At 40.5% G+C, this 27,864-nt stretch overlaps 1 protein-coding gene across 3 annotated transcripts in view; it reads left to right on the top strand.

The window, feature by feature from the left end:
* The window catches only part of XRN1 (5'-3' exoribonuclease 1), a 231,974-nt gene that overhangs the window by 47,577 nt on the left and 156,533 nt on the right, over positions 1 to 27,864 (top strand). For all 3 annotated transcript variants that reach the window (XM_079777345.1, XM_079777346.1, XM_079777347.1), the window contains exons 4-15: positions 537 to 646; positions 738 to 848; positions 2,061 to 2,143; positions 4,625 to 4,712; positions 4,796 to 4,964; positions 5,694 to 5,761; positions 6,074 to 6,211; positions 9,741 to 9,807; positions 10,585 to 10,690; positions 18,335 to 18,424; positions 20,628 to 20,784; positions 21,920 to 22,039. In XM_079777345.1, the coding sequence (XP_079633471.1) occupies positions 537 to 646; positions 738 to 848; positions 2,061 to 2,143; positions 4,625 to 4,712; positions 4,796 to 4,964; positions 5,694 to 5,761; positions 6,074 to 6,211; positions 9,741 to 9,807; positions 10,585 to 10,690; positions 18,335 to 18,424; positions 20,628 to 20,784; positions 21,920 to 22,039 (1,307 nt within the window). The remainder of the gene's footprint in view (positions 1 to 536; positions 647 to 737; positions 849 to 2,060; positions 2,144 to 4,624; positions 4,713 to 4,795; positions 4,965 to 5,693; positions 5,762 to 6,073; positions 6,212 to 9,740; positions 9,808 to 10,584; positions 10,691 to 18,334; positions 18,425 to 20,627; positions 20,785 to 21,919; positions 22,040 to 27,864) is intronic.

The raw sequence follows: 27,864 nt of genomic DNA on the forward strand, positions 1-27,864 counted from the left end.
ATCCCGATTGTGGTTTAAGTTTAAGACTGTATTGCTTTGGCTATTTACCATCTGGACTTTTCATAAAACATAATCATGTAGACTTTGTTTCCAGATTAACAATAATTTTGCAGGTTAACAGTGGCAATAATAATAGTTGCCTTTCTTGTTACTATTAGCAGTCTAATTGAAGTTGCATTACTTATGACAAAAACTTGAGAATCCAGTGAGGAACTTGAAGATTGAGGTTTGTCAGACAGTTGAAACTGCCCTTGTGTGAAAGTATCTGCAGCAGAATCCTGAGCAGTGGTGACATTCCTTGGCTTTCCATGTGGGACGTTAACTTCATTTAAGGATAACCAGTGCAATTAGAAACTGGTGATAGTTGATAGGGAAAGGTATGGCATTACTTGCTTTACTAAATACGAAAGAAGCTTTTGTCTGCCTTTGGAGATCTTAGCTATTCTCAGGATATCAAGATGCATTTTCATGTCACTGGGAATGTACTGTTTTTATGTCTTTCTTAGATTAAACTTTTTAAAACTTTTTATTTATAGGGACTGAATTCATGGCCAGGTTACATGAACACCTGAAGTATTTTGTAAATAAGAAAATTTCTACAGACAAGTCATGGCAAGGAGTTACCATCTATTTCTCAGGCCATGAGGTTATTATCGTTTTTATTTATTTAAAGAGTTTTAAAATTTTAATTTCTAATGCATATCATATTACCCAAATTTTGAAAACATTATATTTAGACTCCTGGAGAAGGAGAACATAAAATCATGGAATTTATCAGATCCGAGAAAGCAAAGCCAGATCATGATCCAAACACCAGACACTGTCTTTATGGGTTAGATGCTGACTTGGTAAGTGTAATTGTTGTTATAACCTTATGCCATTGTAGTTAAATATCTGAGATATTTAGTCTTTATGTAAGAAGCTTTCTGTTTGTGGAAACATATTGTAGTCAAAATAATGATTGCTACTTCTGCCATTAATAAAAACAATTGAAAAATGAGTTCTTTTGCCACATATGATGAGCAGGTCTCTTTGTAGTTAGTGTTCATACCTGACTAACCCTAAATCTTAAAATTTTGCTAAGAATGACCTGCTGAGGTCAGGGTAGGAGGCCCTTTTTACCCACATGCTTAATACATAACTTTTAATACCACGCGATTTGATAACTCCATGACCCAACTAACTTGACTAGACCTCTTTTAAGTTTTTATTGTGGAAATTTTCAAACAAAAACAAAAGTAGAGAAAATAGTATAGTGATCCTGCTCGTGTCCTTTATTTAAATAATTTTCAACTCCTATCCCTACCCATCTTGTCTCCTTTTTCCTTCTCTGGATTCTTGAAGCATATCCCAGACATTGTATCATCTAATTTATAACTATTTCTCCAAAGAGGTTTATTTAAAAAAGTAATGCCATAGTCTCACATAAAACAAAAATTAACAATCACTGTTTAATATGTAAATAACCATTAAGTATTCTCATTTCCCTGATTGCTGCATAAATGTTTTATTTTGGTTTTTTTGAGTCAGTACTGAAATAAAGAAAACCATATACATTGCAGTTGATTGATATATCTCACTAGACTATGTAATGTGCTTTGGGGATTAGAATACTAAGTAATAAAATTAAATGAAAATGCCCTTTTCCAGTTTTTTCTGAGTTTTTACATACTAGAGTATCCTGGCCTCCAGAACAGTCCTGTTTTCTGCTATTGGAAAAGCTTCTGTCTTTAATTTCTTACCCATTCTCTCCTGACAATGGAAATGTGTGAAAACCAAGAGAAGGTTTTTTGGATTTTTTTAGATGGGGGTGGGCAGAGTGAGTGTCTTAAGGTCATGTGAGTATAAACATTTTTTTCTTAGACTAGTGCATTCACTTAACCCCATTCATAACCTATAAATGGATCAGATTTTGATATTTCTATATTTAATGTGCTAACAAATTGTTTTATTTTCCTTAATGTTCTCTATATAGAAATATTTTTTATTTCATTGCTTCTGTGAAGCTGATACCATAAAAAGTGAGAGAATAAAAACATTTCTTTATCATTTTTCAACAGATTATGCTTGGATTAACAACCCATGAGGCACATTTTTCTCTTTTAAGGGAAGAGGTTCGGTTTGGTGGCAAAAAGACACAAAGGTAAATCACACTGCATATATGTTGGAAGAAAAAACAGAAATTAAATTAAGAATAGTAGCCCTACACAGCCCTGATATGTAAATATTTTTTCCCATTCTGTTGATAGTCCTTTGAATCACAAAATTTTTTATTGTGATGAAGTCCAACCTATATTTTTTGTTTTCTGTACTTTTAGTGTAATGTCCATGAAATCATCGACAAAACCAATGTCCTAAAGCTTTTTTCCATTTTATTCTAAGAGTTTTATAGCTGTAGCTCTTACATTTAGGTCTTTAATCCATGTTGAATTAACTTTTATATATAGTATAAGGTAAGGGTCCAACTTCATTCTTTAGCATGTGGATATCCAGTTTTCCCGCCACCACTTGTTGAAAAGATTCTTTTCCCCATTGAATGGTCTTGGCACTCTGGTTGAAAATCACTTGACCATATATATATATATGCAAGGGTTTATTTCTCGGCTCTGCAGTCTATTCCATTGGCCTGTATGTCTGTCTGTATGCCAGTACGCTACAGTATTTTGATCATTGTAGCTTCAAAGTAAGTTTTGAAATCAGGAAGGGTGTGAGACCTCCAACTTTGTTCTTCTTTTTCAGGCTTATTTTGGCTTTTATTTGGGGGGTGGGGTATGTCCTGAGATACCATTTTTTAGGACAGATTTTTTGTTGTTGTTGTTAAAAAAATCCTTGAAATTTTATTAGTGACAGCATTGAATCTGTTGATCCTTTTGTGTAGTATTTACATCTTGATATTAAGTCTTCCAATGCATTAACATGTGGTGTCTAATTTCTTCCATCTGCTTTTCGAAGTTTTAGTGTACAATTCTTTTGCCTCCTTTTTTTTCTTCTTATATTTTAAAAAAGCAAACACAAAATATAACAACCATGCTGTACATTTCATCCCCAGGACTTATTTAACCTATAACTGGAATTGGTATCTTTTGACCACCTGCACTCATTTTCCCCTCCTAACCCCTACCTCTGAGTACCATAAGTCTGTTCTCTTTGTCTCTGAATTTGTTTTATGCCTCTGTTTTTTCCTTTTGCCTCCTTGGTCAAGTTTATTACTAAAAGTTTTATTTTTTGGGGGGTGTAATTGTTTCTTAATTTCCTTTTTAGTTTCTTTGTTGCTGGTGTGTAAAAGCACAACTGACTTGTATATTGATCTGCAGCTGTGCTGAATTTTTGTTTTTTTGCACTAGTAGCTTTTTCTGTGGATTCTGTGGGATTTTTTTTTACATATAGAATTATGCCATCTGTAAATAGAGATATGTTTTATTTCTTTTTTTCTAATTCAGATGCCTTTTGTTTGTTTTCTCGCCTAAGTGCCCTGGCTAGGACTCACAGAATAATGTTGTAGGACTATCAGAATAATGAATAACTATAGTGAAAATGAGCATCTTGTCTTGTTCATGATCTTAGAAAGAAAGCTTTCAGACCATTAAGTGTGATGTTAGCTATGGGTTTTTTATAAATTCCATTTATGATGTTGAGAAGGTTTCCTTTTATTCCTACTTTGCTAACTATTTTTATCATGAAAGGGTGTTGAATAAGGGTGTTGAATTTTGACAGATTTATTTCTGCTAAATGATTGTGTGGTGGTTTTTTTCTTTATTACTGTCGTGTATTACATAAACTTTTTTCTTATATTGAGCCATCTTTGCATTCCTGTGATAGACCCCTTGTTATTGGTGTATAATCTTTTTACATGCTGTGGTTAACTTGTATTCTTACTTGTAGTTAAACTTAGAGTGTAGGCTAATGCCAGTAATAGAGACCTCTATACCAAGCCAGGGGAGGATAAGGAAAAGTGCTGCTGCCTCAGCACTGAGGACTTGGACTGACCTGAAGTAGATAGAAAAGTACATATTCCCTTATCTGTCTGCTGTCCGCTGGTGGGCAGCCCTAAATGGCACAGACGCCATGGTTTCTTATACCTATTATGTATTCTTTAGGCTTTCTTAATTCTGAGTCATTCCATAGAAAACATAATGTAAACCAATTATTTTGAACTTTATGCTATATGTATTATAATTGCAATTATATATTTATCTTTACCCTGCAGCTTTCATATAAATTACATGCCCTGAGTATAAGAATTAATTGTCTTCTCATAAGTTTTATTTTAAGTCTTGCTACACTTTTAAACTTGAACCTTAAAAAATATAATTAACTAGCCGAAACCGGTTTGGCTCAGTGGATAGAGTGTCGGCCTGCGGACTGAAAGGTCCCAGGTTCGATTCCGGTCAAGGGCATGTACCTTGGTTTCGGGCACATCCCCCAGTGGGGGGTGTGAAGGAGGCAGCTGATCGATGTTTCTAACTCTCTATCTCTCTCCCTTCCTCTCTGTAAAAAATCAATAAAACATTTTAAAAAATAATAATAAAATAAAAATATATAATTAACTCTAAGCATATATATATATATATATATATATACACACACACACACATAAATAACTCTGTTTATCATCTAATTACAGGGTATGCGCACCAGAAGAAACCACATTTCACCTCCTACACTTGTCTTTGATGAGAGAGTATATTGATTATGAGTTTTCAATGTTAAAAGTAAGTATTAATATAGCTGTGGACCAAAGATGTATATGTAGAAATTTTCATAGGACTTGACTTTTTTCTCCATTTTACTATAGGATAAGATCCCATTTAAATATGATATTGAAAAGATAATAGATGATTGGATTTTGATGGGATTTCTTGTTGGCAATGATTTTATCCCCCATCTACCTCATTTACATATTAATCATGATGCACTTCCTCTTCTTTATGGAACATATATTACCATCCTACCAGAACTTGGGGGTAAGCAGAATTTAATATTCATTTGGGGCTACTTTAACTTAGCACTCCACTAATTCTAAAAATGTGACTCAGTTTATTAGATTATACCATGCATAACTAAAGTAGGAAAAAAGGGGCTTCTTTTGATCTAAGGCTCCAAGCATTGAGGTTTTAGTTTTCAGTAGTTCATAAACAAAGAAAATGACCAGAATTATGCAGCCTCATTTATTGATAACTAATCTCTGCCTTTAAATTGTTTAAGAAACTCAGTAGAAGTTGTTGGTTTCACTTAGTTTCTTTAACATTTAAACATAGGAATTCAGTTTTTCTAAATGGGTAAGGCATCAGAGTAATATCAGGGAAGGATTTTTCAATTAAAATAGGAAATTCACAAACAGTGGTGATACTGAATAAAGCAACAGAGTAGCGGGAAATCAGTCCTTTTCTTCTCAAGGTAACATCAAATGAACAATGTGGGTATGTTCTAGAACATACTTACTAGTAATTTAATGAACTGTTACCATGTATTGGACATGTGGGAGGATTATTATTATATGAACCTGGAATTTTTATATTTTTCTTCAGTTGTTACTTATTGTATATTATAGCAACAGCAAGTTATAGAATCCAACATTGAGTGTTTTTCTTTGATTTTCTAATCAACTTTCAACATTTTATAAAAAGAATTTTGTAGAATTGTTTAGAAAAAAAGTCAGCTTTTAGTGCTAATTTAGCTTTTGTTCCTTTTAGGTTATATTAATGAAAGTGGGTATCTCAACTTACCCCGATTTGAGAAATACCTTGTGAAATTATCAGATGTAAGTAACCTGAAATTTTTGTTTTCTTATCCCAAGTTAGCTATAAATGGTCAGTAAGCAATTACATAATACCAGAAGAAATTTTTTTTGTAATTATAATTCTATTGGTCATTCTGTATAAATATTTTATCTAAATTATTTTTATTTGCTTATTTTTCATTTTCAGATAGTAGATGAGATCCCCATGTGCATAAAAAAGTAACATTCTCAGGATTTCTATTTCCCAGAAGTAGTCCATGTTAAAAGTTTGGTTTGTATTCTTCCAGAAAATACTTAAATGATTTTTAAGTTAATTTAAATATTCCTATACAGTTTGATCGGGAGCACTTCAGTGAAGTTTTTGTGGACCTAAAGTGGTTTGAAAGCAAAGTTGGTAACAAGTACCTCAATGAAGCCGCAGGTATTGCAGCAGAAGAAGCCAGGAACTACAAGGAAAAGAAAAAATCAAAGGTGTTCATTTTTTTATGTGTCCTTTAATTTTTTTAGCTGTAAAGGTAAAACTGATAGTCCTTGTTTTTCTTCTTCTTTCCTATGGTTTTGGGGTTGCTTCATTTCGTTTTCATTTCTTCTCTATGGACATTTAAAAAATTGTTTTGGTTTCTCTTTCTCTATTAGATCCTATCATTTAAATCTTATTTTTAAAAATCAATTTCTTATTTTTACTCTTGAAGAAGAACATTGTGTTTCCTTTGCTTTTCTATTCTTTTAAAAGTGTAGAAAACATTTCTAAATATAAGAACCAAGAAAATTAGTTATCTTTTTAAAGGAGAATATTTATAGCATTTAATGTTATGAGGCATTAACTAGATCAGTGATTTATCTGTAGAAATAATTTGTGTATAAAATGATATATATATACTGTGATTAATAGCACAATATCTCCTAAATATTAGGTGCTCAGTAAATGAATAATATAATTAGTTGGTGTATGCTAGTACCCTGTAAAACATCCTATATAATAAAACCCTAATATGCAAATCAACTGAACGGCAGAACAACTAGCAGAACGACTGGTTGCTTTGATGCGCACTGACCACCAGGGGGCAGACGCTCAATGCAGGAGTTGCACCCTGGTGGTCAGTGTGCTCCCAAAGTGGGAGCGCTGCTCAGCCAGAAGCCAGACTCATGGCTGGCGAGTGCAGTGGTGATGGTGGGAGCCTCTCCCGCCTCCACAGCAGCACTAAGGAGCAGTGAGCAGGCAGGTGGTGAGGAGCAAGGGGTCCTGGACTGTGAGAGGGCGCAGGCCGGGCTGAGGGCCCTGCCCCTGACCCCCCAGTGCATGAATTTCATGCACCAGGCCTCTAGTATTTGTTATAATGAACCAGTATTGTTACATTATTCTTTTGATGTTGTTAATCCTCACTGGAGGATATTTTTACCATTTATTTTTAGGAGAGTAGAAGGGAGGGAAGGGAGAGAAAGAGAGAGAGAGAGAGAGAGAGAGAGAGAGAGAAACATTGATGTGAGAAGAGACACGTGGATTGGTTTCCTCCCTCATGTACCCTGACCAGGGCCAAAAAAAACTGCAACTGAGGTACATGGCCTTGACTGGCAGTCAAACCCACTTTGGTGCACAGGCCTAAGCCAGCAGGCAGACATCCCTCAAGGGGTCCTGGACTGTGACAGGGCGTAGGCAAGAATTTCGTGCACCGGCCCTCTAGTCTCTAATAAGGTCTAAAAAATGTCTTATAAACCTCTTTTGAAATTTTCCTCAGCTTCTCTATAATTATTGCGTTCTTGTGAAATTGATGAGCTTCCTGTACTCTCTGCTGTACTGGTTCTAATTAGGAATCTTGCTCCAGGAAGGGCAACTATCTTGATTTTTCTCTAGTAAAGTCCTTTTAGTTGCTTAGGTTTTTCTTAGTGCAACTTAGCAGCATCAGGCTGCATTCTGCTTCGTTTTTTCTCTTAAGAAAACAGCCTCTGCAACTTTTTGGGAAACTGGACTCACAAAACTTACATATCAGTCAGTAATCCCTGGCTCTGTCCATCTCAACTTGGTCCTTAAACTTCACAAATCTTCCAGGCATGTGTGCTTCCATTAGAGACACTGGTAGAGTGAGAGGAGCTGGAGGAACAGCCCAAGCACAGGAAGTGGCAGAAGCCCAGTTTATCTGAAGAAAAGGAAACAATAGGGATAGCGAGTAAGGAGAACTAATGAGAGTCACTGGCAGTAGATAGGCAGTCAGAAAATAGAGGAAAGAACAGATGAAGGATGTGATGAGATGAGATGGAAAAACTATAGAAAAGCAAATGAGTTGCATAGAAGAAAAATTTAGAAGTGGAGGTTTGGCAATGGAGTCATAAGAATGATGGGATCCAGAGATAACAGAAAGTTAGTGATATTTATAATCATTGGATTCCATCATAATCAAATATATTGTGTTAGTAGTTGCCCACAATTTGACATATAAAAATGTTGAAATTGATAGCTCATATATGGATTTTATATTGATTGTATATATTTTTTCTAAGTAATAAAATATTCTTTAAAGTGGTGTGCTTTTTTTTTTTGAAACACATACATAATTAAGTATATTCTCTTCTATATTTATGACAGTTACTTATTATATACTAGAGGCCCAGTGCACGAAATTCGTGCACGGAGGGGAGGGGTGTCCCTCAGCCCAGCCTGTACCCTCTCCAATCTGGGACCCCTTGAGGGATGTCCAACTGCCCGTTTAGGCCCGATCCCACTGGGTTATCCCTCTCACAATGCAGGACTGCTGGCTCCCAACTGCTTGCCTTCCTGCCTTCCTGATTGCCCCTAACCGCTTCTGCCTGCCAGCCTGATCACCCCCTAACCACTCCCCTGCCAGCCTGATTGATGCCTAATTGCTCCCCTGCCAGCCTGTTTGCCACCAACTTCCCTCCTCTGCCGGCCCGGTCACCCCTAACTGCCCTCCCCTGCAGGGTTGATCTCCTCCAACTTCCCTCCCTTGCAGGCCGGGTGCCTCCCACCTGCCCTCCCCTGCTGGCCATCTTGTAGTGGCCATCTTGTGTCCACATGGGGACAGGATCTTTGACCATATGGGGGCAGACATATTGTATGTTGGAGTGGTAGTCAATCTGCATATTACTCTTTTATTAAATAGGATAGAGGCCTGGTGCAGGAGTGGGGGCAAGCTGGTTTGCCCTGAAGGGTGTCCCAGATAAGGGTGGGGGTTCCCTTGGGGCATGGGGCACCCTGAGCAAGGGGCCTGTGGTGGTTTGCAGGCCAGCCACGCCCCCTGGTGACCCAAGTGGAGGCACTGGTATCTGGAATTTATTTACCTTCTACATTTGAAACTTTGTAGCCTGGAGCGGAGCCAAGCCTCCTGCATGCTCCACCGGCAGCCATTTCTGTGGCAGTTAATTCACCTTCTATAATTGAAACTTTGTAGCCTTAAGCAGAGGCCTGAGCCCAGCCAGGGTGTGCGGAAAGCTTTGCTTTCTCTGTTACCGCGGGCAACCCTGGCCTGGTCTCTCCAGCTCCGTGGCTGCCGCCATTCTGTTTGAATTTGTTTACCTTCTATAATTGAAACTTTGTAGCTTGAGTGGAGGCTTAGGCCTGTCAAGGGCAGGCGGAAAGCTTGTTTCCCTCTGTTGCCTGGGAAACCTTGCTCTCAGTGGCTGTAGCCATCTTGGTTGGGTTTATTTGCATACTCGCCCTGATTGGCTGGTGGGCGTGGCTTGGGCTGGTGGGCATGGCTTGGGTGTAGCGGAAGTATGGTCAATTTGCATATTTGTCTATTATTAGGTAGGATTTTTGAGAGGCCTGATGGTCAAGTTCTGCATATAAAGATTTATAGCTTTAGAAAACAAGTGATATAAAACCAAAAACATTTACACAGTATTTGAGAATTAGTTTTAAAATATTTACACTGTGTCACTTAAGGATCATTCAGTTATTTTTAGTATTTTTAAAATCTCCCTGTGAAATGTCTCACTTTTAAATGTATCTTGCCATTAATTTTATATTGATTTTTAATTTTTATAGGGCCAGGAAAACTCCATATGTTGGGCTGCTTTAGATAAAAATAGAGAAGAAGCTGTAACTTCTAAGGGTGAGTACAAATTATGTTATTTTCATATATTACATTTTGGACAGAATGGTTGTTATATATCCTCTATAATAAAGAAGTAATATGCAAATTGACCATCACTCCAACACACATGATGGCCGCCCCCTGTTGTCAAGGATGGCCGCCCCCATGTGTACACTAGATGGCCACCACAAGATGGTCAGCAGGGGAGGGCAGTTGGGAGGGACCAGGCCTGCAAGGGAGGGCAGTTGGAGGGGACCAGGCCAGCAGGGGAGGACAGTTAGAGGCAATTGGGCTGGCAGGGGAGGGCAGTTAGGGATGACCAGGCTGGCAAGGGAGGGAAGTTAGGGGTGACCGGGCCAGCAGTGGAGGGCAGTTTGGGGCACCAGGCCTGCAGGGGAGGGCATTTAGGGGCAATCAGGCTGGCAAGGGAGCAGTTAGGCATCAATCAGGCTGGCAGGGGAGTGGTTAGGGGGTGATCAGGCTGGCAGGCAGAAGCGGTTAGGGGCAGTCAGGCAGGCAGGCAAGCAAGCAGTTGGGAGTCAGCAGTCCTGGATTGCGAGGGGTTCCCAGATTGGAGAGGGTGCAGGCTGGGCTGAGGGACACACACCCCCGTGCACTAATTTCATGCACCAGGCCTTTAGTTTTACTAATACAATAATATTGGATGGAACAAATTTCTTTGAAAGCTTAAAAGCATCTATTTTGCTATGTATTTATCAAAGCTTTAGGTAGAAAAATAGAATATTCCTAATTGTTAGGCACTGTTTCTGGCTTTATTTTATTTTATTTTTTTAGATCATTTGGAGGATGAGACTGAAGAAGATGACCTATTTGAAACTGAGTTTAGACAATATAAAAGGACATATTACATGACGAAGATGGGAGTGGACATAGTGTCTGAGTATGGTTTTGCCAATGTTTATTATACTTTAAAGTAGAAAAAAATTAGATTTTGTAGTTCTTCATAAAACAGCATAATTTTGGTAGTTAAGGTAGTGGGAAAGAAGGTATTTTTTTGGTTTCATAAATTATTTTCTATCTTTCAACTAGTATGATTTTGGAGAAGCAATATTAACTGACGTGTTCATCTATGATAAAAATTGCCATATAGAAATAGTTAGTTTTATGCTTCTATCTTCTAAAGCTCACAGCACATTTACCTCATCGGCCACCTGGCTCAACCATAGATTAATATCCAAAATTTTTTTAAAAACGTGATCTCTGGAATAGCGGTTTGCATACTTTTAAACTGCAGCACACAGTATCTAATCTAATAAAACAGTAATATGCAAATTGACCGTACCTTCGCTATGCCCACAGCCAATCAGAGCGAACAAGATGGCGGTTAATTTGCATATGCTGAGCGAGGGAGGAGTGAAGAAAGCAGAAAGCATGGCGGCTGCGCGGGTGGGCGGTGGCGCAGCTGTGGAGCACCCGGCCATGGTGGCCTCTGAGGCGGTCGCGGGCAGTGTGACCGGAGGCGAGGCGGCCACTGCGGTGGCGGCGGCGGCGGTGGGCGGGGCGCGCAGTGGAGGCGGCAGGCGGGGCATGGTGGGCGGTGTGCGAGGCCGCGGTGGCCTTGGAGGCAGTGGTGGCTGCGGGCGGGGCGGGGCGTGGCGAGGCAGGTGGCGCGTGGTGGGGTGGGTGGGCGGGTGGGGCGCGCAGCAGCAGTGCACAGGGCTGAGGAGGCGGCGGCAGTGTGCGCGGCGGGTCGGGGTGATCAGAGGCGGCGGCAGCGCATGGCCACAGAGGCAGCTGTGTCAGCGGGCGCAGAGGGTGGGGAGTGCGGGGCGAGGCGGGCTGGGTTGGGTGGGCGGGACGGGCGGGAGGCACCCTGCCCGTTGGGCCCGCCCCGCCCACCGCAGCGGGAGAGGTGGGGGGGCGGGAGGGAAGCCCGCCAGAAGTCTTGCAGGAAATATTCCTGCAACGGGTCCCTAGTGAATTACATAAGATCATATTTTATTTACTTTAATTAACAACACTTATAAAGTGCTTACCTTCAAGTGCCAAGCTCTATTTTTAGCATTTAAAAAAATATTACCTTGTTTTATTCTCACAATAGTTCTTTAAGATGAGTAGAATTATCATTTTACAACACAGGACATGAAGAAACGGAGGTTTAAGTGATTTGTTCCAGGGGACGTGGGTGGTGAGGTGGCAGAATCAGGGTTTGAACAGAAGCAGTCTGGCTCAGAACTGATGCTCTTACCCCTGGATTAGGCTGCTTTTCTGTTAGTAAAATAAGTGTTTCCCTGATTTATATGCAATAAACCTAGATATTTTCTGTACTATTGTTTTTACTGTTGTTCTTTTTAAAATGTAACAAGTATTAGATCTTTCCGAGAGTCTGTCCAGGGAGAGACCAAGTTTTCAGACTTTGCTCTGTATTCTCTAATCTAGACAGTGTAAGTGTCTATATTCAAACTGACTTCCAATAACAAGTGATCTAGGAATTTTAGTATGTTCACCAGCTCATTTGAAGGTTTGTCAGGTGGCATTACTATGTAGGACTTTTGAGACTTGCATCTCTACCTGAATTTTGGTAATAGACACTATTAACAAGTTTATAGCCACTTTTGGCTTTAGCCTAAGGCTTTTTTTTTTTTTTTTTTTTTGGTCTGGTCAAGATTTATTTTACTTTACATGATAGTTTTTGAGAAATATAAAGGGATTAGAAGGTAAATTTTCAGTGGATATAATAGCATTTTTCAAAGTGTGTTCTAGCTGCTATTGAGAAATAAAATATTTATAATAGTTATGCTTTTAATCCTTTATTCTTTAGTTCTTATTTCCTTGATTACAGTTATATAGAATTATAGTACCTGCAGTTGGCACTAAATGCTTAATTTGATAGGTAACTAGCCTTTGGTTTTATTTTCCTTTTATAGATTAAAATACAGACATGAAAATGAGATGCCATTTGTTTGCCTAGAAAATAAACAAATCTTTTAAAATTGTTGTTTTCATTACTGGCCCAGGGTGATAGTAGAGTTCTTCCCTTAATTACTGGTGAGAATATAAATTCGTAAAATTATTTTGGAAAGCACATATCCAGAAGCCTTTAAAATATTTATCCCTTTAACCCCATAATTCTAATTGTTTTCAATCTTAAAAATATAAACTCCAATACAGAAGATTTTCATACACAACAATGTTTATGACAAAGTTTTTCATAATAGTAAAAAATTATAAATCTACATTTCCAATGAGAAGGTTCATCATAATCTTTTCCATCTCTTCCTCGTCATAGTCACCATCTCTGCCATCTAGACCTAGACCAGAATCTGCAGAACTGCTAAACTTGTAATAATAGAAAGTCCATAACAATTTAGAGAGATACTTAACATTATTCATACCAGGTGTACCGGTTAATAATGTGGATTTTTTTCAATAGATGGAGTTACACATATGTTGATATAGATGTGATTTGATATGTATGCTATTTTGTTGTATTGACAGCAAGCTTCAAAACTTCATATGTCAAATTTTGTGAAGGTGTTAACATCATAGATATTTTTATGCTTAAAAATGTCAAATTTCATGCCAAAAAAAGAGCATTTGTGGGAAGTTTTAATTCATTACTTTATTTTGAAGAAAAGTGCTGCTGAAAGTTATCGTATAATTTGGGAAGCTTATGGTGAACATGCTCCATCTGAAAATACTTGTGAACGCTGGTTTAGACGCTTTAAAAGTGATGATTTTGATGTGCAAGACAAAGAATGTCCAGGTCAACCGAAAAAGTTTGAAGACCAACAATTACATGCACTGTTGGATGAAGATGCATGTCAAACTCAAAAACAACTTGCAGAAAGATTACACGTTGCTCAGCAAACAATTTCCGATTGTTTACAAGCAATGGGAAGATTTTAAAGGAAGGAAAATGGGTGCCACATCAACTGAATGAAAGACAAATGGAAAACTGAAAAGTCATCAGTAAAATGTTGCTTCAAGGGCATGAAAGAAAGTCTTTTTTGCATCAAATTGTGACTGGCAATGAAAAGTGGATTTATTTTGAGAATCCCAAAGGCACAAAATCATGGGTTGATCCAGGTCAACCATCAACATCAACTGCAAGGCCAAATCGCTTTGGGAAGAAGACAATGCTCTGCGTTTGGTGGGATCAGGAAGGTGTGGTGTATTATGAGTTTCTAAAACCAGGTGAAACCATTAATACTGATTGCTACTGACAACAAATAATCAATTTGAATCATGCTTTGTTCATGAAACGACAGAATGTGCCAGAAGACACGGCAAAGTAATTTTGCTTCATGATGACGCACCATCACACATTTCAAAACCAGTTAAAGTCACGTTAAAAGATCTTGCCTGGGAAGTATTAACCCACCTGCTGTATTCACCAGACCTTGCTCCTTCAGATTACCACTTGTTCTGATCAATGGCACACATACTTTCTGAGCAGCACTTCAAAACATACAAAGAAGTGGAAAATTGGGTCTCTGAATGGTTTGCCTCAAAACAAGAAAAGTTCTATTGGGATGGTACCCACAAATTACCTGAAAGATGGGGGAAATGTGTACCTAGCTATGGACATTACTTTGAATAAAGCACTTTTGATGTTTCTCTTGAAATTATCATGTTTTCTTTGATTATAAAATCAGCATTATTAACCAGTACATGGGTAAATACAAGTTTTAAAAGCAGGACACAGACACACACAAAAAATATATATAGTGTACTCTCATTAAAAGAAAAAACATCAAGCTGGGCGTATAAAAAAGACTGAAAAGAAACATACCAAAAGGTAATAGTGAATGCTATAAGGTGATAAAAAATGCTTTTCCTCATTATCTAGATTTTTAATAATGAGGAAATATTTACTTTATAATGAAAAAGTAATATATTTTGCTTTCAAGAATATATACTTCCTTTAAAAATTGATGGCTTGAATATTTAAGTGTATTTCTTCCTGAATTAACAATAGACACTGTTAAGTTATAGCTACTTTTGGCTTTAGCCTAGGGCTGTTTTTTTTTGTGTGTGTGGTCTGGTCAAGATTTATTTTATACTAGAGGCCCAGTGCACGAATTAATGCACGATTGGAGTGGGCCTGTCAGGAGGAGGAGAAGGTGGGAGGTGGGCCTGCCGGCCAGCCCCAATAGGGGCCCTACAGGGCCGGGCCGGCTGGCGTGAGGGGCCAAGGGCGATTGGCCTGCGAGCCCCGCCCCTATTGGGGTGGGAGAGGCCAGTTAGGGGCTGGGCCGCCGAAGGTTGGCCAGCCAACCCCACCCCCTGATTGGGCCAGTTCGCTGGCGGCAGAGGGTGTCATAGTGACCGGTTGTTACGGCATTCCGGTCGCTGGCTTTTTATATATATAGATTCTCTTTTGCCATCTTAATGTGCAGTGATAAAGAGTTTTGTTTTCACTTTACTTAGATGAAGAATCTGAAAGACAGGCTAAGCAGCCATCTTAGTCTTATCCTCTCCCCTCATCCCCCACCCCCACCCCCAACCTCTCATATAGTAATTAACATAGCACAAATGGGTTTTTCAGATTTAAGTCTTTCTTTTCATTTTTTGCTTGTAAGATAGTCGCTTTTTCTCTTCCCTTCAGAATGTTGTCGTTTTATTTAACACACTAGCGTTCCCGTTGCAGGAAAAATCCTGCAATAGGGTTTCCTGCTGCACTCTACCCCACCCTGCCTGCTCTCCTCCCTTGTCCCCCGCCCTGCGATCTCCGCCAGCCCCCCTGCTTTTCTAACTTCTCCGCCAGCCTGCTCTCCTTCCTTCTTCCCTGGCCCGCCTCCGCTCCGCCCTTCTCCCCCGGCCCGCCTTCTCCGCCAGCCCGCCTGCTTTTCCCTTTTCCCCCAGCCCTGCCTCCGCTCCTCCCTTCTCCCCCGGCCCGCCTGCTTTTCCCTTCTCCCCTGGCCCCGCCTCCGCTCCTCCCTTCTCCCCCACCTTGCCTTCTCCGTCAGCCCGCTCTCCTTCCTTCTCCCCTGGCCCCGCCTCCGTTCCTCCCTTCTCCCCCGGCCCTGCCTCCGCTCCTCCCTTCTCCTCCCCCTGGCTTGCTTGCTTCTCTGCAGCTTTGCGCCCTTCTGCAGCTCTTGGCTTCTTTCTACGCTGTCTTGATATGCAAATTAGCCGCCATCTTTGTTGGGGTGATTTGCATATTTGTCCTAATTGGTTGGTGGGCATGGCTTGGCTGGTGGGCGTGATGAAGGTGTGGTCAATTTGCATATTTGTCTATTATTAGATAGGATTCCCCAAACCTCCTCTCAGCTCACATCTTGTACTGGAGCAGAGTTAAAGCTACCTAAGGCCACTCCACATGACCAGTAAGAGGTGGTGGCTTAAGAAAGGGGTTCCCATAAATCAGCTGCCAAGAGTGTGAAGGCCAATCCCGCTGCCTTTCCCCTCCGCTGGGAGCGCCCACCACCCCAGGCCTTGGAAAGCTACATTTCCAAAACTACACACTCCCATTCCACCACAACAAAGCTTTCTCAGGGCACACACCACAGCACCCTCTTCCCCAGTCCCTAGAGAAACAGCACTACCAGGCCGGAGGCTTCTCCCCCAAAGAGCCTCCCACAACCTCCGGCCAGGATGCCTCAGACCCCCTGGTCTCCTCTGGGCACCTGAGTGCTCTGGTTTCGAAGCGGGGGAGTCAGAACCCAGGGCAATTTTCAAAAGCCCAGGCGAGTCCAGACTGCTGGTAAGGTGAACCTCGCCCACTCACCACCCAAGTCCTGTAACACCACAGCCAGGCCGGCCACTTGAAGGGTTTGCAAGTTTCAATGTTCCCTGCAAGAGTCAGTGTTCTCTGCATCCTGGCAGCTGGGAACGAAAGGGAACCCCCAGCCCTCTGGCAACGCTGTCCCTCCTGAGTTAGACATACACACCCTGGGATTTCTGTTTCCTCCACAGAGAGAGGGAGAAATGGAGGATGGAATGGGGGGGACCATGAGGCAGTAGGGTGTGGCGATTCGTGGAGGGAATGGGTAAGGGCTGGTTAAAGTCACCTCTCTGCCGGGACAGAGTGGTTTAGGGGCAGCGGGCCTGCCCATCGCTTTGTTGTCGGCATCCTGGTCACTGGCGTGCACCCTGCGTGCAAGCACGGCCCCCGAAATCATTTCAACCGGCCAAGAGGCCTTTAACAGCCCCAACCCCTTGGCAGAGGAAGAAACTTGTACACAGGCGCTCCAGCACCAGGTGCTGCAGTTTGTCTCAGGACCATTTTAAAAGCCAGAATAATAATGATCATTAAGTAAAAGAATTAATAGTATTTTGTTGTCTTCCAAGTCTTTGGGAAAATGAAATTCAAGTTTTCGATTGGTCTGCCAACATTTATAATAGCCTGTGGCGAAGTGGGTTGTGTGGGGAGCTGTGGGGGAGATTGGTGCTCAAGGTGGGGAGTACGAGGAAGGTGTAGAGGTGCTCTGCGGGGAGGGGGGCAGTCTGGGGACCCGGGTCCCTGACACCATTTGCGGGGCTGCGGCACCCTCCCGCCCGCCTGCCTGTGGATGCAGTTTCCATGACAACGGGCAGCTGCTGGGCGGGGTTCAAGCCCAGTTCCCAGGGTGCCGCTTCCCCAGCCACCAGCCAGACTCCCCCATCTGTGGCTCAGGCCTCACCCCTTTTGGCGTCACTGCTTCGTCCTCCCCTTCCTCCCGGTCCCCAAACTACTGGGGCCAGCCAGTGGCAGCAGCTCTTGGGGACTGGGCGGCTGGGGGGATGGAGGTGTGGTGGCTGGACCAGCTGGCACTCCCATCTGCTGTGCGCCCACCCCCACCCCCACCCCTGATTCGGGGCTTGGGAGGCTATGGTTTACATGCTGCCACCTCCGCAACTCTGGCCAAGCTGCTGCCCACCGTGTTCCCCGCTTCAGCTCTCCTCCTGTTGGGGGCTGATTGGACTGGGCTGGCACCGGGGGAGGCGCGGGAGGATTGGGGGCGGGTATGGGGGGGTGGGGCCCGGATCAGGCTGGTTGGATGCCACAGTGTGCGTCATAGCCACCATTCATTCTGGTCGTTCCATCGTAAAGGTCGCTGGGCTTTTATAAATAGATTACATGATGGTTTTTAAGTAAGAAGAAGGGGTTAGAGGGAAAATTGTGAGTGGATATATAGCCCTTTTCAAAGTGTGTTCTAGCTGTTATAACCAGATTTGAAGATCTTTCTGATTTCCTTTGATTCTCTCAGGCATCATCCCAGAGGAAGAAAATTCCCATCCCTGTCTCTCAAAGCCCCCTGACTATTTAAGGGTAGTACCACTCTATAGATAGCTGCATGGGCTAAATCCTAAACCTTTAAACTAAAGCATAGTACATTGAGTGAGTGAGTATGCACAGCAAATTTAAATATTCTGGTGGCCAGTTTAGGAAAAATAAAAGGCAAACTTTAATCTGACAGGATGGAATTTTTTTAACTAAATATTTTGGGGGTTTTCTGATTATAATGATTCATCTTATACATTAATTAAATAAAAAGTATTGAGGCAGAGTGTGATATCAGCAGATATCATGCTCTAAAGACAATGGCCTGTCTTTAAAAAATTATGTCATAATGAAAATATTCTTTTCTGTTTTCAGTGATTTTCTGGCTGATCAAGCTGCATGTTATATTCAGGCAATACAGTGGATTTTGCACTATTACTATCATGGAGTTCAGTCCTGGAGCTGGTGAGGGAACACAAAAACAAATGTTTTTATTTTTTAACAATGGTTAATTCTATTATAGTCTCATTTGGGGATGTCTTTTCCTTTTATTTCTATTTTTGGTGGTATTTTTTAAAAGATTGGTAAAGCCAAGATTAAGGGAAATACAGGTAATCTCTTCCTATATAAAAATACTTTTAAAAAAGACCTTTATATAACGAAGATACTCTCAGCTCTGGCAGATGTCCCATAATAAAAGCTCTATGTTAATCTAAGGATTTAAAATTCTTTATCATGATGAATCAAGACTGATAAAGTCTTTATAATTATTGGGTTTGAGTGATTTTTAGTTGTTCATTATGTTCTTTTTTATATATATAATATATATATTCTTATTGATTTAGAGAGGAAGGAAGGAGAGAGAGAGATTGAAGCATCAATGATGAGAGACAATCATTGATGGCTGCCTCCTGCACGTACCCTACTGGGAATGGAGTCTGCAACCCAGACATGTGCCGGGACTGGGAATCAAACCATGACCTCCTGGTTCATAGTTCAACACTCTACCACTGAGCCACATTGGCTAGGCAATGTTCATTATATTCCTTTTCACATTTTGTGTGTTTGAGAAAATTTTTCTATCAGGAATAATTATTGAGGAATGGTATATTTGAATGTTAGATTGAAATGGTAAAGGAGAAAAAAATTATTTGCTTTTCCTGAAAATAGTAATAATTTTCATTTCTCTCATGCTTCCTATTCCAGCAAGTACCATCTACATTTCCAAATTATCTACCCAAATAGAAAAATAAACAAAGCAGAAAATGCATGGGAAAGTAGAGACTTCTAAGTGTTTTATTTTCAGAGCACCTCTGCTAAGTTTTATTTTAAAGCATCACATAGTAAAACAAACCAAAGCAGGATAATGTGACTAGTTATGATTTCACTTACTAACAGCCTTTAAAAAAAATGTTTCCAGTAACTGACCTGATTCTCAGGAACTCTTTGAAGAGTGTTCTAATGACAAAAATCTTTGATTTGTCATTTTTTAAGAGGATGAGTCTGTTATTCCTATTATTGTATCATTAGGAAGGCCTAGCACTTAAAAAGCATGTTCTCATATAAACCTCACAACTATTTAAATTAAGTGTTGTTCTCTGCCTTTTGCAGATGAGGCTCAAAGAGATTAAATAATCTTTCTAAGATCATACACACAACAAAGAATCAAGTTCAAGCCTATCTGATTCCAAAGTTTATACTATTTTCCATTATTCTACATGCCATTCTGCCTCTTAAAGTTTTCCATTCTTTTGAAATATGCCATAATTGTGGAATATAAAAATATTTCATTTTTGAGCATTCTTAGTCAAACATTAAGAACATTGAACTTTTTTAAAAAATTGTACATGCAAAGCTTTCTAAAAATATTTATACCTGTAGTTAAAGATGGGAAGTTATTATTAACAAAAATAGTTGTATGATTGATAAACATTTTAATCCTTATCACAAACATAGTAATATCTGTATACTAATTTAAATATAAAAGTTCTTAGAGCTGACTAATAAAAGCCATATGAGCTCAGATTCACTGTTCTCTTTGTCCTGTGGCAAAGACCCAGGCCCACATGAGACTATTGAGAGTCTTCTGACTAGAGGTAGTCAGAGAAGAAAGGAGAGAGAGAGAGAGAGAGGGAGAGAGAGAGAGAGAGAGAGAGAGAGAGAGAGAGAGAGAGAGAGAAACATCAGTGATGAGAGAGAATCATTGATCGGCTGCCTCCTGTACGCCCCAAACTGGGGATCGAGCCCACAACCCGGACATGTGCCCTTGACTGGAATCGAACCCAGGACCCTTCCATCCGAAGGCCAACGCTCTGTCCACTGAGCCAAACCAGCTAGGGCTCATTCTGAGATTTTATTGATTGGAAGATTCGTACTTTACATTTGGGGAACTAAAACACTGTATATATACTTCAATTACATTGTACATTCCAGTTTTGGAAATGAGAAGCTGTACTTTAAAAATTAAGTAAATATAAAATTTGTTGATGTCTTTGACCCAAATTTTCCAAAGTTACTGATTTCTTATACTTAAGTGGTAGAAGTATTGGTGATAGTCTTTTTGTTTAGAATTATTGTTATGTGTTATTATAATATGGAGACATATGTACTTAATATTGACCTGTTTCATAACATTGCCAATTTTTTAAAACTCAGTTTTGTTTTATAGGTATTATCCTTACCATTATGCACCTTTCCTGTCTGATATACGCAACATCAGTACACTCAAAATCCATTTTGAACTTGGAAAACCTTTTATGCCATTCGAGCAACTTCTTGCTGTACTTCCAGCAGCTAGCAAAAATTTACTTCCTACATGCTACCAGGTGGGATTTAGAATTAAATGTTTTTATGTTCTTTTTAATATTTGGGAGCTCTTCTTCCAAACCTGGAAACATAGAACCTGAATAGCTAAATATATTTTTATTTTTAAATACGGTAGTTCTTAAATATTTCTGATTAAAGTTAGCTTTAAATTACTTTGAAAAGTAATTCTGACTTAAAGTTAGCTTTGTTTTAAAAATGCAAGCAAACTCTATAAACCATTTAGTGCATAGCTTTTTCATTTTTAGCACCTCTATCCAAATCTTCAGTTTGTCTCTGCACTGATGACAATAAACTGAGACAGGAAAAATCTGAAGTCATCTACTTTGTCCAAACATTTGCAGATTTATTCCTGTACTTTTACCTTCTACTATTGGAATAGGTATGGTTCTGATAAGTCATTTCTCTCCGTTTATGTTTGGGTTTTAAGCATTTCATTTATCGAATTGTGGAATGAAAGGCTTTTCCATGGTTAACATATTTCACATAACACGGGGGAGATATTTAGGGGCGATTGAGTTACCAAAATTGTGCTAAGCCTACAAAGCTGATTCTGAGCATAAAAATCATTTAGTTCTAGAGTAGGGGTGGGAAATGTTTGGCCCAAGGGGTGCATAAGGCTCATGAAATTATTTGGTCTGGCCCTGCCAAGGCATTAGAGGTGAGTTAAATGCTTGACCACATATAGCCTGCTAATTTTTAAGTTTATAATTTTGTATGGCCCACGAATGAAGTTATAAATATCCAAATGGCCCTTAATAAAATCAGATGATTAGGGCATGAAAGTAAATTATTTAATTTAAGATTAAAAATGGAGGACTATTGAAATAAAAACAGAATTTAGGTAGAACTGAAGAGTGAAAAGACAAGATAGAAATAATTAAATTAAAATTCATAATACAGATAGTTTTGCCACATGACCACTGGAATGGGAAAGTAATGAGTAGCAGTGAAGTTAGAAGTATCATAGGTGAAAATCAAAATATAGTATGTTGCAACATATCTAGGACATAAAAATTTTTTAGTGCTTTGCTTAGCAATTTTAAACTAACATTTGAGGAAATACTATAAATATATTAACAAAAAGCTATGTTGATATTCTTATATCTCTCTTTTACTATTTTGTCTTTCCAACAGCATTTGATGACCAGTGAGGAATCACCCATTATAGAATATTATCCACCTGATTTTAAAACGGACCTAAATGGGAAACAACAGGAATGGGAAGCTGTGGTCCTGATACCTTTTATTGATGAGGTCAGTGCGTGAAAGATTTAAATATACACATATGTTCTTTCTTTCTTTTTAATAGATGTAAGGTGTTGTTTTTAATTGATCTTAGGGAAGAAGGGAGAGGGAGAGAGAGAGAAAATAATTGATGAGAGAAAGCTTGATTGATTGGCTACCTCCTACATATCACCTGAACCTGGGCATGTTCCCTGACCGGGAATTGAACCAACGACCTACTGATGACGCACAGGTCATCCCCCAAGCACTGAGCCACAGCTGCTGGGCTACACATAGATTCTTTCTTTTTTTCATTCTTTATTGTTTAAGGTATTATATAGTATTACATATGTCTCCCTTTTCCCCCATTGACCTCTCCCTGACTACTCCCACCCCCAGCACATGCCCTCACCCCCCTATTGTCTGTGTCCATTGGTTATGCTTATGTGCATGCATACAGGTCCTGTGGTTGATCTCTTACTCCCCCATCCCCCTCCCCTACCTTCCCTCGAAGTTTGACGGTCTGTTCAATGCTTCTCTGACTTTGGATATATTTTTGTTCAGCAGTTTATGTTATTCATTATATTCCACAAATGAGTGAGATCATGTGATATTTCTCTTTGTCCAACTGGCTTATTTTGCTTAGCATAATGCTCTCCATGTCCATCCATGCTGTTACCAATGGTAAGAGTTCTTTCTTTTTTACCGCAGCGTAGTATTCCATTGTGCAGATGTACCACAGTTTTTTAATCCACTCATCTGCTGATGGGCACTTATGCTGTTTCCAAATCTTAGCTATGATAAATTGTGCTACTGTGAACATAGGGGTGCATGTCCTTTCTGATCGGTGTTTCTAGTTTCTTGGGATATATTCCTAGAAGTGGGATTACTGGGTCAAATGGGAGTTCATTTTCAGTTTTTTGAGGAAACTCCATACTGTTCTCCACAGTGGCTGCACCCGTCTGCATTCCCACCAGCAGTCGTTTGTTGATTTGTTGATGACAGCTGCTCTGACAGGTGTGAGATGGTACCTCATTGTCATTTTGATTTGCATCTCTCAGATGATTAGTGACTTTGAGCATGCTTTCATATGTCTCTTGGCCGTCTGTATGTCCACAATCAAAAAGTGTCTATTTAAGTCCTTTGCCCATTTTTGATTGGATTGTTTATCTTCCTCTTGTTAAGTTGTATGAGTTCCCTGTAAATTTTGGAGATTAAACCCTCATCGGAGATGACATTGACAAATATGTTCTCCCATGCAGTGTTGTTTTGCTGATGGTTTCTTTTTGCAGAAGCTTTTTATTTTTATGTAGTCCCATTTGTTTATTTTCTCCTTAGTTTCCATTGCCCTAGGAACTGTATCAGTAAAGATATTGTTATAACATATGTCTAATATTTTGCTGCCTATAGCTTCTTCTAAGATTTTTATGGTTTCCCATCTTACATTTCAGTCCTTTATCCATTTTGAGTTTATTTTTGTGTATGGTGCAAGTTGGTGGTCTAGATTCATTTTTTTGTAGGTAACTGTCCTATTTTCCCAACACCATTTATTAATGAGACTGTATTGACTCCATTTGTATGCTCTGGCCTCCTTTGTCAAATATCAATTCAGCATAATGACTTGGCTCCATTTCTGTTCCATTGGTCTATATACCTGTTCTTGTGCCAGTACTAGGCAGTTTTGAGAATAGTAGCTTTGTAATATAGCTTGATATCTGGTATTGTGATCCCTCTATCTTTGTTCTTCATTCTCAAGATTGCTGCAGCTATTCAGGGTTTTTTTTTATTCCATACAAGAGGGACAAAATTTGTGCACTCGGGTATCCTTCCGCCTGTCCTGTGCCCTCTCGCAGTCCGGGAGCCCTCAAGGGAATAGGCCCAAGGGGAGCGAGCCTGAGCCATTAGTCAGACATCTTTAGCCCTGCCGCAGAGGCGGGGGAAGCTCCCGACACTGCCGCTGTGTTCGCCAGCTGTGAGCCCAGCTTCTGGCTGAGCAGCGTTCCCCTGTAGGAGTGCACTGACCACCTGATGGCAGCTCCTGTGTTGAGCATCTGCCCCCTGATGGTCAGTGCGCATCACAGCGACTGGTTGTTCCACCGTTTGGTTGATTTGCATATTAGCCTTTATTCTATAGACTAGAGGCCCGACACACGAAATTTGTGCACGTGTACAGTCCCTAGGCCTGGCCTGCGATCAGGGCCATCTTCCGCAGCTGCCCGCAGCTGGCCCCACCACTCACCTCCAGTTTCCTGTTCGCCATCGGGTGATTGGTGCCTGATGCAGGGGGAAGGGACCGTGAGGTCGGCTGTTCCCACCCACTCATGGGTCCCACCCCCGCCGAGGGTGACCATGAGGCGATGGGAGCCTGCCGGCCGGGGAAAGGGACCAAGAGGTGGTCAGTGTGCCTCATAGTGACTGGTCCAGCAGTCGTTCTGGTCATTTTGCCGTTAGAGTCAATTTGCATGTTACCGTTTTATTATATAGGATAGAGGCCTGGTGCACGGGTGGGGCCCAGCTGTCCTGCCCTGAATGGGGCCCCTGATGGGGGTGAGGTCCCCACTGGGTGAGCAAGGGGCCACAGGGTTTGCAGGCTGGCCTCACCCCCAGTCAGGGTTGGGATCCCCGCTGGGGGGTGGGGCCAGCCTGGGTGAGGGGCCATGGGCGGTTTGCAGGTCTGTCACGCCCCTGATCTGGGTGGTGGTCCCCAATCAGGGACAGGGCCGGCCTGGGAGAGGGGCCACTGGGGGTGTGCAGGCCGGCCACGCCCCCCGATCGGGGTGGGGGTTCCTGCTGGGGGGCGGGGCCAGCCTGGGCTTTTAGCTACTTAGGGTTTTCAGGCCAGCCATGCCTCCAGTTGGAGTGGAGGTCCCTGCTGGGGGGCGGTGCCAGCCTGGGCCAGGGGTCTCCAGGGTGTGCAGGCTGGCCACGCCCCCATTGGGGTTGGGGTCCCCACTGAGGGGTGGGACTGGCCTGGTTGAGGGGCCCTTGGGGGTTTGCAGGCCGGCCACGCCCACGATTGGGGTTGGTATCTCCACTGGGGGGCGGGGCCAGCCTGGGCAAGGGGCCGCTGAGGGTTTGCAGGCTGGTCATGCCCTCGATTGGGGTGGGGGTCCCCGCTGGGGGCGGGGCCAGCTTAGGTGAGAGTCTGCAGGCAGTTTGCAGGCCATCCACGCCCCAGGCTTTGTCAGGAAGGATGTCCAGAATGTCATCTGGAAGATGTCCGGTCTATCTGGTCTAATTAGCATATTACCCTTTTATTACTATAGATAGTTGAATTTTTGGAGAGTTTGTTCTAGGTCTGTGAAATATGACTTTGGTATTTTAATGGGGAGTGCATTAAATCTATAGCTTGCTTTGGGTAGTATGGATATATTAATGTTGTTGATTCTACCAATCCATGAACAAGGTATATTCTTACATTTGTTTATATCTTCCTCTATCTCTTTTTTTCAGTGCCATGTATTTTGCCATGTACAGGTCTTTTACCTCTTTATTTAAGTTTATTCCTAGGTATCTTACTTTTTTGGTGCAATGTTAAATGGGATTGTTTGATTTGTCTCTGTGAATTCATTATTGGTGTATAAAATAGCCATAGCCCTAGCTGGTTTGGCTCAGTGGATAGATTGTTAGCCTGCAGATTGAAGGGTCCCAGATTTGAATCCAATAAAGGGCATATGCCTGGGTTGTGGGCTCGATCACTTGTAGGGGGCGTGCAGGAGGTAGCTGATCAATGATTCTCTCTCATCATTGATATTTCTTTCTCTCTCTCCCTCTCCCTCTCTGAAATCAATCAAAAAAAGAAAAAAAGCCATTGATTTCTGGGTGTTAATTTTGTATTCTGCTACATTGCCAAATTCATTTATTAAGTCTAATTGTTTTTTGCTGTAGTCTTTATGGTTTTCTATGTACAATATCATGTCATCTTCGAATAATGACAATTTTACTTCTTCTTTTCCAATTTAGATACTTTTTATTTCTCTTCTTGTCTAACTGCTATGGCTAGCACTTCCAGTACTATGTTGAACAGGAGTGATGAGATTGGGCATCCCTGTCTTGTTCCTGTTTTTAGGGGAAATGGTTTTAATTTTTGCCCATTGAATATGATGTTAGCTGTAGGATTGTCATATAAAGCTTATTTTATATTGAGGTACGATCCCTCTATTCCCACTGTGCTGAGAGTTTTTATCAAGAAAGTATGTTGGATTTTGTCAAATGATTTTTCTACATCAATTGATAGGATTATGTAATTTTTATCTATTTGTTTATGGGAGGTATCATGTTTATTGATTTGCAGATAATGTACCATCCTTCCTTATATCCCACTTGGTCATGGTATATGATCTTCCTAATATAATGCTGGATCTGATTTCCTAGGATTTTTTTTGAGGATTTTAGCTTCTATGTTCATCAGAGATACTGGCCATAATTATCTTTCTTTGTATTGCCTTTATCTGGTTTTGGGATTAGGGTAATGCTGGCTTCATAGAAAGAGCTTGGAAGTGTTCCTTCCTCTTGAATTTTTTGGAATAGTCAGAGGAGGATAGGTTTTAGTTCTTCTTTGAATGTTTGGTAAAACTCTCCTGTGAAGCTGTCGGGCCCCGGGCTTTTGTTTTATGGAAGTTTTTTGATGACTGCTTCAATTTCCTCCATAGTTATCAGCCTATTCAGATTTTTTTATTATTCCTGATTGAGTTTTGGAAGGTCATATTTTTCTAGGAATATATTCATTTCTTCTACGTTGATCAGTTTGTTGGAATAGAATTGTTCATAGTATTTATTTACAATTCCTTGTGTTTCTATGGGGTCTGTTGTTGCTTTGCCTCTTTCATTTGTGATTTGGTTTTTTTGGGTCCTCTCTCTTTGCTTCTTGGTGAGTCTGGCTAGAGGTTCATCAATCTTATTCTTTTAAAGAATCAGCTCTCAGTTTTACTGGTCTTTTGTTTTTTCTCTAGGTTATTAATGATAGGTGCTTGTTTGTAGCCATTTTGATCTTTATTATTTCCTTCCTTCTTCTCACTCTGGGCTTTTCTTGTTGCTCTCTTTCTAATTCTTTAAGTTGCAGGGTTAGATAATTTATTACCAGTTTTTCTTGTTTATTGAGGTAGGCCTGTATTGCTATGAACTTCCCTCTCAGGACTGCTTTTACTGTGTCCCTTAGATTTTGGATTGTTGTGCTTTCATTGTCATTTGTTTCCAGGATGTTTTTTATTTCTTCTTTGATCTCTTTCGTAACCCTTTCATGTTTTATAACATTCTGTTTAGCCTCCAAGTGTTTGAATTTGTTTAATTGTTTTTATTGTAGTTTATTTCTACTATTATGCCATTGTGATGTGAGAAGATGCTTGATATGACTTCAATATTCTTGAATTTGAAGAGACTTTGCTGTTGTCCCAATATGTGGTCTATTTCTGAAAATGTCCCATGTGTACTTGAAAAGAGTGTATATTCCATAGTTTTGGGGTGAAATTTTCTGAAGATGTCGATTAAGTACATCTGATCTAATGAGTCATTTAGAATTGATGTTTCTTTGCTGATTTTATGTCTGGAGATTTTATCCAGTGATGTCAATGGGAATTATAGTCCCCTACTAGGATTTTATTGCTGTTGATCTCTCCCGTGATATGATCCAGAAGGTTTTTTTATGTATTTGGGTGCTCCTACATTGGGTGTGTATATGTTTACCTGTTATATACTCTCACTCCACCCCCCACCACTGGTCATTAGTGATTTAATTATTTTTCTCAAGAAAAACTATTTTAAATATGATAATGTTACATGCAGTAAACACCAGTTATTCAAGAAAAATGATCTTACATATACATTACATGCAATAAACATTAATATTTCAAGAATAA

Source organism: Cnephaeus nilssonii, assembly GCF_951640355.1.
Source record: "Cnephaeus nilssonii genome assembly, chromosome: 7".
NCBI classification, from domain to species: domain Eukaryota; kingdom Metazoa; phylum Chordata; class Mammalia; order Chiroptera; family Vespertilionidae; genus Cnephaeus; species Cnephaeus nilssonii.